Source organism: Parasteatoda tepidariorum, chromosome 5, assembly GCF_982258835.1.
Source record: "Parasteatoda tepidariorum strain Cologne lab strain chromosome 5, Ptep-v5.0, whole genome shotgun sequence".
NCBI lineage: Eukaryota > Metazoa > Arthropoda > Arachnida > Araneae > Theridiidae > Parasteatoda > Parasteatoda tepidariorum.
Window position 1 is genome coordinate 53,574,244 of NC_141759.1, and position 12,459 is coordinate 53,586,702.

At 28.3% G+C, this 12,459-nt stretch overlaps 3 protein-coding genes across 4 annotated transcripts; 2 read left to right on the forward strand and 1 right to left on the reverse strand.

Annotated features, from left to right (window-relative positions):
- Window positions 1-224: 224 nt before the first annotated feature.
- LOC107438449 (uncharacterized) lies at window positions 225-12,252 on the reverse strand. Of its 2 annotated transcripts, none has more exons than XM_016050747.5 (2): window positions 12,005-12,252; window positions 225-2,937 (listed from the first exon to the last, which is right to left on the reverse strand). In XM_016050747.5, the coding sequence occupies exon 2, from the start codon at window positions 2,806-2,808 to the stop codon at window positions 616-618; it is 2,193 nt and encodes a 730-aa protein (XP_015906233.3). In that variant the 5' UTR covers window positions 2,809-2,937; window positions 12,005-12,252; the 3' UTR covers window positions 225-615. The 2 variants fall into 2 exon arrangements, with proteins under 2 accessions (XP_015906233.3, XP_087020067.1); XM_087163941.1 differs by lacking the exon at window positions 12,005-12,252 and adding an exon at window positions 9,465-9,603.
- On the forward strand, window positions 5,623-8,040 carry LOC139425866 (uncharacterized). Its single transcript, XM_071181911.2, has 2 exons — window positions 5,623-5,818; window positions 6,170-8,040. Exon 2 carries the CDS (start codon window positions 7,273-7,275, stop codon window positions 7,966-7,968), a length of 696 nt encoding a protein of 231 aa, XP_071038012.2. The 5' UTR covers window positions 5,623-5,818; window positions 6,170-7,272; the 3' UTR covers window positions 7,969-8,040.
- Window positions 6,177-7,266, forward strand: LOC147809352 (uncharacterized). Its single transcript, XM_087162781.1, has 3 exons — window positions 6,177-6,394; window positions 6,442-7,088; window positions 7,256-7,266. The coding sequence occupies exons 1-3, from the start codon at window positions 6,177-6,179 to the stop codon at window positions 7,264-7,266; spliced, it is 876 nt and encodes a 291-aa protein (XP_087018907.1).
- Window positions 12,253-12,459: the final 207 nt, after the last annotated feature.

Here is a 12,459-nt window from a genome sequence, read left to right on the forward strand (position 1 = left end):
GATTTCAGGAGTTTTTGGTTTAAAAGAAAAAAAAAAAAAAATGCTGAAGCAAAGAATGTACAAAAGAGGAAGCTTATAAGGTTCTTTTGGTTGATAGGACATCTCTGTTTTTCGATTTATTACCAGTAGAATAAGTAAAGTTATTTTCTAGAAGAATACCCATAGCAATTATTTTAAAACAAAACAAGTTAGAATGATGTATGCAAACTAAAAAGACAAACAAATTATTATGCAAAACATTTATTTTAAAATTGAATCAATACAAAAAAATATACACACTAAACAATATACAGCAGCTGTAATACTACAATTGCTGTATATATATATTTTTTGCATTTATATATATACAATATATAAATATCAGGAAAAAGATTTTCAATCTTTTTTACTTTTTTTAAAACAATTTTAATAAAAAAGAAAATGTAACAAAAAAGAAATTAATTACATGATAAACAAGACCATTGAGCAGTGCAAACCTTTATCCATTTAAAGTTTGGCACAAGATATTTTCAAAAACTGAGTAAAAACAATTATCACAGAACAATCTATCTCAAACCAGATCATTCAATAAAATATGGCAATATAAAGGGGAGGGGGAAAGATAAAAAAAAAACATCATCTAAGTAAATATTCCTCAGATGTAATGCTAGACATAGGAGAAAGTCCATTTGAGACTGTTTCAGGAAAATATGCGCTTATTTTAGTCTGCAAAGATTTAATCAATGCCTGGCGTTTTGAGACAGACTTTTTAAGAGTTTGTAGCTCACTCGAGCATTTAGTCCATATTTGCAAGTTAGCCTTTCTAACCTTTTCTGCTGCAATTAATTGTTCTTTAAGATGCTGCGTTTTTATTTTAGAGAGCATATAGGAACGTTTCCTTTTTTCTACTTCCTTTTCAGTAGTGCTCATAAGAACTTTTTCTTTTTCACAATTGTCTTTCGCTATATGGATTTTCTTTTTTAATAAAATCAAATTAGGATCTTCAGTGACTTTCTTCACCTCCAATTGGGAGCTTTGTACGAAAGGATCTTTATTTTTAGCAAGAATTTTAATCAATGAATTGTACTCTTCCTGTTGCGCTTTAGACAAACACGATAAAGCATCGGATGTTCCATTTATATTGGGAGGATTCTTTTTTTCATCGGACTGTAGTCTTGCATTACTTATCAATGCTTCTAAGCTAGCAACAGCAGGATTTTTTTCAGGCTGTTTAGCCTGAAAATCCTCCTCCTGATCAGAATCATCAGAGGAAGTTTCATTATTAAGAGAAATTACAATACGCTCTTGAGGTAAAGAAATAATATTTGGAACTGAACTAGCAACAGATTGAACATTATTCAATTTTACTTTAATATCAGCTTTTCTAACAGATGGATTAACATTGCTTGTCAAATTAGGTTTTTTGTAAGAGGAAACGGTTCTAGATTTTGTTACAAAAGGAGTTTCTTTTAGGTCAGTATCTTTTAATATGCTTACAGTCCTTTCATCTTTCAGACCTTCATCTACATCTGTGTCCCTATTAATATTAACTATTCTTTCATTACAATTATCTGATTTTAATTTCACAACCCTTGTTTCTTTAGGAATTACATTTTTAAACTTATCATTAACTAAGAGTGCATCGCTACTTAAAATATTTTCCTTCTTTAGCACAGTTTCACTATTTTGACGCATAGATTTCATGTTTGCAATCAATTCAGCTCGCAAGAGTTCTTCTTCAAATTCATCGTCCAATTGACTAGGAGGTAAACGGGATTTATCAATTTCAAAGTTTGTGTACAAGTCATTATTTACCTTTTGATTAAATACATTATTATGAAAGTTTTGATAAGTTTCTTCAGTGATATTTTGAAGGAAACCATTCACAACTTTATCTACTTGATTTATGCTGGAATCTTGATTTAGCTCACTGAAGTATGTTGGTGTAGTATCAATTGTAAAGAGATCCCCTATTTTATCAAAATTTTCGGATTCATTATCTACATCCATGTCAACTATTTCATAATTGTCCGAATCAATAGCGGCAGGTAATTCGGATTCGGAGCAGATATTTTTTGACGAACTATCTTCTGAAGAAATTTCCGGAACCGTTGCGGATCTTTTTAAACAAGTGGCAAGTGCCAGTCTTCTCAACTCTTCTTCATCCTCATCATCAGTAATATCAATTACTTCTACAGCAGGTGGAAGATTTTCACATTTTAACTTTGACTTTAAATTCTCATTTTTCTCACTCGAGTTTTTGTTAAACTGTTTTTCATTTGCAGAACTACAGGGGTCATTAAAATTACTAATATTTTTTAGTTTATTCTGGCCATTTGGTAATTTTTTGTACTCTGATAAAAACTTAGGATAATTACTATTTACAACTTTGTGTTTTGCAGTTAACGATTTAGAAGTATCTTCATTTAAGACCTTTCTGGGGGGACTTGTATAATTTTTGAATGCACATTTTACTACAGGTACTTTTTTGTGACTATAGGGTGACACTTCATTATCAGAATTAACTTCTATTATTTTTTCTCTATTGAAATGACAGTTAGAATGCCTTATGGAATCATGTTTGTGACATGTTTTATGATGTTTCATAGATTGTTTTGCATGAGAATGAAAATTAGATTTATTACTTTTCCTTTTATGGTGCTCAGTAGTGTGTTTGCAGTTCTTTTTCCTATGTCTAGATCTGAGTTTTTTGTCATTTATTACATAACGACGTGGTAAAGGCTTAAGTTTCTTTTGTACAATAGGTTCAGGAACTATATCATCAGCAATTTCCCCCTCCTCAAGATCGTCAAACAACATTTCATTCATGTTAAGAAATTAATACTTAATATTTGAGACATAAAGAATGCATGGTTATAAAAAATCAAGAAAAATTTGCATTAATTACTAAATAACAGACTATCAGAAGGAAACATATCTTGATTTCCAATGAAATGCCTAAAAAAGAAAAGGTAAAAGTAAATATAATGCCACATATATTTTTTTTTTACAGAAACAAGTATAGGTCGATGAGGGTAATTGTGCAAAACTATTGTAATCTATTTTACTTTTAAATGCTCTGAGACAGAATCATTATTTTACACTTAATGTTTTATTTTTTACCTTATCCGAAAGTTATGGTTTCATTTCTTACTTTCGGAAAAAAAAAAAAAAAACTTCGGCAGATAAGTTGTCCAGTTGTTAGGGCAAAGAAGTTCCTTGTAAAGGATAAAAATATGTTCCACATAAAAACCAGTTATCGTTGAAAGGTTTTTTATTGCACATTACAGAAGTTACATCTGACTTTTTACACTTAAGTAAATATGAATGCATGCATTTTATGTTTTACGTTCACAATTGCTTTCAACATTTTTAAAAGATAAGGGACTAAAAATAGACAACATTTACTAGAATAGGGAATTGTGATATGCGTTCGCAATTAACAGGATAATGTGCACTAATCCCCAGAGTTTGATGCAGGTTAAAATTTGCCCAACATTAAAAATGATTAAAGGGAAGATTTAAAAATTATCTGACACTTTTAGGGGTAGAATTATGAAAGTGGATAATTGTAAACAATATGAATTATTCTTAGTTCACTAATAATACCCACCACAGCAACCCTTGATTATTTAATAATCTCTTCAAAGGAACCCACATGTATCCGGGGGAAAAAAAAGGCGATTATGACCACTATCTGGGTAATTGTGAATTTCAAATAAATCTGTTTAAGGCTGGTGGAAAACATTTAATATCAAATAAATTGCTTGAAATATTCAGAATTTTATATTACTAATCTAATTTCATTTTAGTAGCTCTTTTTGTTTAGTTATAAATTGTCATTTTTTGTCAAGTACCCTGAAGTGCAACAAGAATTACCCACATTGACAAAAAAAAATTATCTTAAAGCCAGTAACATTAAAAAAAAAGAATAATTTTTTTCCCTTAGAAAAACAAAAATAATTCAAAAAATATTAATGACAAAAAGAATGTCCAAATAAACACATGAAAAGTTCTTTTTTCTTTTCTCAACATTAAAATATAAGAATGAAACAAACAACAAACCATACAAAAAGTTATAACTGATTAAAGTTAATCTTTTAGGAAACAAATTTCTGTTTTCAATGATTGGTGCTTCTTTTATGAGGTTCTATTTGTTTATAGTGGTGCTTTTTTCCATGCTTCTTTTACAGTTTAGTATTTTTTATGATTCTTAATAAAAAAAAAATAAAAAAAAAAAGAATTTATAGTGATTAAAAAAGAAAATCAGAGGGGGAAAAAAAAAAAAAAAAAAAACTAGAATGTTTTTCGGTATATATACACACATGCTATAGTATATTTGAACAGAGGAAAAAAACAATTAAAAATCTTTTATAATCTGCTTTGAAATTTTTTCATTTGTCTGCACCTTTAAAAACAAATTTTAGGAAATAGTCAATCAGAAATAAATTTAAAAAACAATGCGAAATTCGCACATCTACATATAGTGAGAATTTCTGACTCTAAATTGATTCCTTAGTATAAACATAGAATGAAAAAAGTTTAAAAAGAAATAGACAATTATAGATATTTTCATGTATCAATAAATTATTTCACAACTATATCGTATATAATCAAGTAAAGAATAAATGTATAAAAAAAATAATAAACAAATGACAAGAAAACTTAATACTTTGGATTCTGAAAACAAAAATCATTAAAATTAACTAAAAAATTAAACCATTGTTTTCAATAAAAAGACATTTAAAAGCTTTCAAAGAAATGAAGACAATGCTTTCACTACAATTTGATGGACAAGAGGAAATAAAATTACAGCTCAAAAATTTTAAGTTAATCTTTAACAGCACTTCCCAAAAAAGAATTTTGACAGTAAAAATGCTAAGTTTTTTTTTCTTAAGATAACCTATAATAAGATCAACAACTTTGAACAATTGAATTTCGTAATTTGTACTAGAATTATTAAGATAAAAAATCCTTCAAAATTTCCACTCTTTCAATTCTTAAAATCTATTATTTTAAAATCCTCACTTCATTGAAATTGGGATGTTCTAAGAAGACATAAAAATCAGAAACATCTGGACAAAAAGCTAAAAATTAGGACAAAATATTTTTATCAGAAAATCAAGATAAAAAAAAAATAATAATAAAAACAGTTGAGCTCAATTAAGGCTTTCAGTGAATGTGTCAATTTTTAAAGAATTAAGAAAGCTAAAATTTGAAATGGGCCAGAAAAGTGGAGAGGCATAGAGAAAAACTAGATCTACCATTAAAAATGATCAAATTACTCCTAACTTAACAAGAAGTAAAATTACACAGATTTTAAATCTGATAATATACATATAGAACAGTTGTTAAATGTGTGTAACAAAAAAAAAAAAAAACTAAATTCATTCAGTTATTTACAAAAACTAATATATTTTCTAATTTACAATAATATCTAGTTATTCACTATATAACGAAGAAATGAAACGTCAAAATCAAACTTAATTATGATTCTGAAATGTTTAATATTTATCATGAATAGGGTCAGATGGGGGAAAGTGGTGGGATGGGGGAAAGTGGTGGTAATCTAAAAAATGCCCTTTTTTCACAATAAATGTACATATTTTTTCTTTCAATTAATACATAATTGGAGTTTGTGACAAATATTTCTATTAAGATTTGTAAATCTGTCAACCAGTTTACTGTTGTTTATCTTCTTGTTTACATATATGTGCAGTTTGTTCTTAACACATGGTATTGATAAACTTTGTTCTTGATCCTTTCTCACTTGAAAAAATTAGTATATTTTGATACATTTCAGTAGAAGAACTTCTTAAAAACAGATTCATGCATCAAGGTAAGAATTATTTTATTATTTCAATTTTTTATGATTTTTTTTCTGAGGTGGGGGAAAGTGGTGGTATAGTTAGGCTTAGCTCAATGTTGTATGATGATTCAATTTTAGACTGTAGATGTGATTAATTTTTAAAAATGGGCTGTAATGAAAGTATTATTCTAAAAAAATAGGCTTTATTTATAAATTTTAATCTAAATATGATAATACAATTAAATTAAAAGTTATTTTTTACATATTTAATCATGATTTAGAATATTTTTTAAGATCATTAGAATAAATTTAATTCTTTTTTTTTAATTTAGATAATTTTAATGTGTGACTGTTCACTGACATGTAATTTTTTTTTTCCAGCTTAAGTATGCCTAGAAACTACATAAAAAAGACTAGTGGTCCAAAGTATACACAAAATGATCTTCAGATGGCTATAGCAGAAGTTAAAAATGGAGCATCGATTTATTCTGCATCCAAGAAAAATGGTATTCCTGAACAAACTTTAAGGAGGTGGATTGTTAAAGTCCATCGCATCAAGGACCTGGCCGATCGCCTTTTCTTAGTCAGGAAGAAGAGAAATGCATCGTTGAAGCTGTGAAATTTCTGTCAAAATGTGGATTTCCATTCGACAGAAAAGATATTCTTAATGTTGTTGAAACATACTTGCTAACCAATAAGGAGCTCAGCAATCTCTTTCCTAATGGAAAGCCAGGAATCGAATGGGTGAGAGGATTTGAAAAGAGATGGAAAGGAGAAATTGGGAAAAGAAAGCCAGAATTTTTAACGAAAGCCAGAGCTAAAGACATGTGCGAAGAAACAGCAAATGCTTTCTTTAACATATATGAAAATGTACTGCTTAGCAATGGTTTGCTTAATGAGCCAGGAAGGATTTTCAATTTGGATGAAACAGGGTTGTCTACTGATCCCAGATCAAGCAAGATTTTTGTCCAGAAGGAAAGTCGAACAGCTTACTTAAAGTCTGCCGACTGTGGTAAGGCCATGTATACAGTATTATTTTGCATATCTGCTGCTGGCGAATATTTACCTCCTTTTGTTGTCTACAAAGGACAGAACTTATATCAATCCTGGATGACTGGAGGGCCACAAGGAACTCTTTACGGGTGCACAGAGTCTGGTTGGATGCAGGATTTTTTGTTTGAAACGTGGATGAAGTTTTTTATTGATTTCGTCAAAAACTTTAAAAAGCCGGTATTGTTAATATATGATGGCCATGGAAGTCACCTAACATATAATTCCATTAAGCTAGCCATGGATAATGGTATTATTTTACTATGCCTCCCACCTAATAGCAGTCATGCACTTCAACCACTAGATGTTGGAGTTTTTTCACCAATGAAAAATCCGTGGAGGGACGTATTAAAAACTTGGTATCGAGAGAGCAGATTGCAAAATGTTTCCAAAGCAACTTTTCCATTTCTTCTAAAGAAATTATTTGAAAAAAAATGAAGGCAACAAATGCTGTAAATGGATTTAGAGGGAATGGCCTTTATCCTCTCAATAGAAATGCCATTCAACATCGTATAATTCCTACAAAAAATAATCCAACAGTTGCAGCTACAAATAAGAGCTCGGCGTCTTCTAAAGTTTCTGCACTACTAGATTCACCTATGAAAGATTTGAAAGAGGCAATTCTGTTGACAGTATCTCCTACACCATCTGCAAACACGGTTCTAGCTATGGATAACTCTAAGAAAAAAAGAAAAAGGGTGCAAAGCAAATCTGGGGAAATTTTAACTCAAGAGAATGTTTTAAAAAGATTAGCAATGGAAGAAGAAGACAGAAAGAAAAAATTCAATTTAGGCCAGGTTCCTAAACGAAAAGACCAAAAAAAGTCTGATAAAAAAATAAAAAAAGTCACCAGTCCTACTACCCCTCTCGATACCAGAAAAATCAATCAAGGTTCATGGCTAGAGGTAAAATACAATTCCAAAAGAAATATGATGTGCTCATTTATCGGGCAAGTTGTTGAGAAAAATGGTGATCTATATCATGTTAAATATCTTACTAAATCTAAATTGGGAAATTATTTTATTTTCCCAGAATTAGATGATGAAGATAATGTGGAAGTTAGCAGCATTATTCGCATTTTAGATGAACCAAGGTTTGACAGTCGTGGACATTATTTTTTTAATCAGTAATTATAATAAAAACTATGTAAGAAATTTTATGTAAATTGGATACTTTGAATATAGATTTGAATGTAAATCTCATAGCGTTTCCTTTATTTCACAGTTAAATTTTAAAGAAATAATAAATAAAAACATATTGTACCCCCACTTTACCCCACCATGGGGGAAAGTGGTGGTATCAAAACATGCCTATTTTAAAATGAATCTACAAGAAATTTTCTTGGCAAAATTTTATATAAACACAATATTTCTAACCTATATAAGTCTAATGTATATAATATCTACTAAAAACCTGATATCTAGTGCTTAAAACTTACTGTTATAAGGCTTTTTCCAAAAAAAACTTGATTTTACCACCACTTTCCCCCACCTGACCCTACTCATTTTCATTTCTTATAGCTCAGAAATTGTAAATGTAATTCTTTATAAAGAAGTACAAGTATATAACAATATAACATTAAAAAAACCTTTTAGAAGTTAAAACAAATACATGAATACATTTTTTTATAAAGTTAATCATTTTTGAGAAAAATAGTTAAATTTTTCATTACAATCTACATACAAAATCCTAGGGAAAAAAATGTTACTTGTTTTTGAGTTTTTTTTTTAAAAAAAAATTGGAAGGAAAAAGACAGATTAAAATATGAATACATATAATATATATATATAGGCAAAGTAGACAGAACATTGTCTTAGGTTAGTGTTTCACTTCTTATTAAATGAATAAGTACACTCGGAATATCAAATAAATGAAATAAAAATACTGAAAATATATTAGGATATCAACTGAGATATAACGTACTAGGTATTTATTCATAAAACTTATAATGTGCATTAAAAACTGAAATAAAGAAAGAAAAAAAAAAAAAAAAAGAAAATTACAACTGGAAATTCCAAGTGCATTTTAAGAACACTTTCAAAGTTTTTTTTTTTCCTTAAAATTTTTTTTTTAACTCTGATATACTGATATATACAATCCAGTCTCCAAAGAAAATAGTTATTACAAATCATTGATAGTTGTCTTACATTATGAAATTTAAGGGCCTCTAAAATACACAATTTTATTCACAGAAAGAATATTTAAATAAAAGAGCAAGGAACTATAATGAGAAATTTACACAACCACTTAAATATATGGAACTTGGATAGTGCCCACGAATAATCCAATTTCCTAGAGAGAGAAATTCCTCCAAAAACATGGTTTATACAGAAGGGCTTATTGTGAGCCCAACTCAAAAATCCTGAAAATTTCTTGAATAAAATCATTCATGACGCATTTCAAAAAATTAATGTTTTTAGAAATTTAAATCATTGCTATTTTCACAACAGGAATTCTAAATAAATTATATGCAGCATAATTTAAATTAATAATTATGTATAACTTCATTTTTATCTTTAATCACATTGTTTATTCTACTAGAAAAAATCTTTACAACTGAAAGAGAAATTAAAGTATAAATTCTAGTTCTCATATTTTTAAACAAAATATACAAGAATTTTCATACATAATGTGATCGATGATTTCTTGAAACCTCTGGATCTTGGATTTCCAAATCGCGGTTAGCGAAAAATCCATTTTTTTCCGGAGCACAATCATCTCTGACACAGAGATAAGAAAAAAATCAAAGAAATAAAATTTTTTAAAGATTTGATATATAATATGTTAAAATATTTTTTATGCATTGGGAACTACTATAAAAAAAAATATTGCCCTGTTTAAAGAAAAAAAACCCATTTTATATAAAATTTAAATGAAGTTTCATTCTTAACTTTCATAAAATTTATCACATGCACAAAATACACTATTTCAAGAAAAAAAAATTTAATTGGAATTTGAAAACACTCGTTTAAAAATCAATAATGCAGGAAACAAATATTAACTTATTGTGACTTAAGTATTTTGAAACAAATTTTATTATTATTTAATTTATATTTACTATTATTGAAGTCTATTTTTCTTAAATTTTTGATAAACTCTAAACTTTAACTTTTTCTTAATGATAATGGCATTTCGGGAATTGTTGCAACAAATTTACACAGAGGTTTTAAAATCTCTATATTATAATGTGACATGATAACATACCATAAATTTGGAATCACAAATTTGAGTAATTATTTTTTGACCATTCCAATTAGCAACAATTCCACCATAAATTCACTTGGTTTGTCAATCTTTATTTTGGCAGCTATTACTACAGATTTCCACATGATCTTTAAAATTTCAAAGTTCTAATACAATATTGATTCTGTGCACCACGAAATACGTATTTAATCACATTTAGACCCATTCGATTAGCAACCAGAAATCTACATAGTTAATCAATAGCTATTGTGTCAGCATTGATACAGATTTCTACAAGATTTTTAAAATCTTGAAATTATTATAATGTAAAAAAGTTTAAAATCAGGCTTGCGAACAAACGCTTTTTGACACGGCTGATTAGCGATCATTCCACCATAAATTTTGCCAATTCGATTTGACAATTTTTTACCAGTTAAAGTGGATTTTTACATGGTTTTTAAAAACTCTACATTATAATACAATATTATTTCATCCTCCAGCTAACTTCGAGTGGTGCATTTATCGAATCACTTTTATAAAGGAACGAATCAATTGTAAATCCACAAGGCATTATTGATAGCATTTTTGGCACGGTTTTTAAAAAACTTGATTTATAAATACTACATTATTTTGTACAGCGAATTTGGAAGCACGCATTTGAAGCATCACTTTCTGATACACTGGATTTATTTTAATTTTGTTGTCCACTACTTTGTCAATTATACTTTTTACAGTTATTTTTATGGATTTTCATATACTTTTTAAAATTTTAATTTCTTTGTTGATATAAAATTGATACAATTCACGAACTTTGAATTCTAATAAACACTTCATGACACGCTTTAGTTGTGACAATCCCAATTTAAATCCTCAAATTTATCACAACGAGTAAGTTGTGTGCATGTCAATACTGAGTGCGTGTTTTTTTGGCGTACACGCTATTCATTTTATGTAAAGACATGCAAAAAATAGATTTTTCCCACTGTGGTAAATTGCAGCTGTAATCGCAAAACTTTAGATTTCACTTCCGTGGTATGTAAATTTTCTGTTCATGTAAAAGTGGAAACCAAATTAAAAAAAAATTTAAAAGTGGAAATTAGAGGATTCTCATCGGCGTATTGGTTACAAAATCTCAGTATAACAATAATCTAAGAAGTTTCTAAGGGACATTTTGTAAATCTAAATAATTCTAAGTATTCTTCAGAGACTTTTATTCCAAGGAATTTCAAATGAGTATAGGGACTCTGTGGTACAATTAGTTGTTTTTGAAACTGTTTATTGAAAATAGCAGCCAGTCTAAAGTTAATTTCTATTAAACTACATTATTTTTATGCATTAGAAGTAGATTTCAGATCCTTAAATTCTGATCTAGAAATATAAATTAATTGCTGTGAATCTATTCACTATTACAAGTTAATTTATATACATTCACATTCTATTATCAATACTCTGCAATCAGTGCAAAACTGCAAGCTTGTTAAACAATTTAACTGCAACATAGTGAAACTCTGATGAATATCTTCGCATTACATCTCATCTCATTACAAAGATAAGAACCAGGAAAATGAGAATTATTATTCTTTGGAATCTTCGAAAGAAAAAAAAACACAGAATTTTTTTTAAAGTTAACAAATTGGTATTCCTGAAACAGACGTAAATTAGTGAATCACTAGATACACAATGAAAAATATATCACTGGTTTAATAAACAAAATTTTGGTGCAATAGACTATTTAAATGTTAATGCATGTGACAAAAAAAGATAATTTTTAAAACCAAATGTACTATCATCTTCACATTAGTATAAAACTTTTTTGAAGGAAACATAACTAATTATCACAGTTTGCTCAGACAAATAAAAGAGAGGTTATTATTTAATTAACAATGCATCAGGAAAAAATAATAAAGTGGATCAAGTGATATTGCGTAACTGATATGAAAGATGAGATTAATCATAAAGAAATGGTAGGTTTCAAAGCGATACCTCGAAGTTTCTTGATATTAATAAAAATTCAAATTGAATATAGCAGAAATAAACCACAAGTAATTGATGGAAGGCAATATTGATATTTTAAGCTTAAATTAAAAATATCCAACAAACTACTCTTATGACTTGACACCCCTCCACTTGGAAAGAAGTGCACATTCTACAAATTCAACTATTGAGTTTATTTAGTTCGTATTTAGTAGCTGATGAACGAAAATTACGAACGGGTATAGGTGAAACTTTCTAGTGTATAACATACATATAATTTTTAAACACCCATTTTAGACATTTTAACGTTGCCAATAATTCTTCAGGTATTTTTTTTTTAAATTTCTCACTCCTTTTCGATTTTGATTTTGATGTTAGAAAAAAATATTTTTGAGAGAAAAGAAACAAACTGGTTCAAAAAATAAATTATATTATATTTTGGAAGCATTTTTAAAAAACGTATC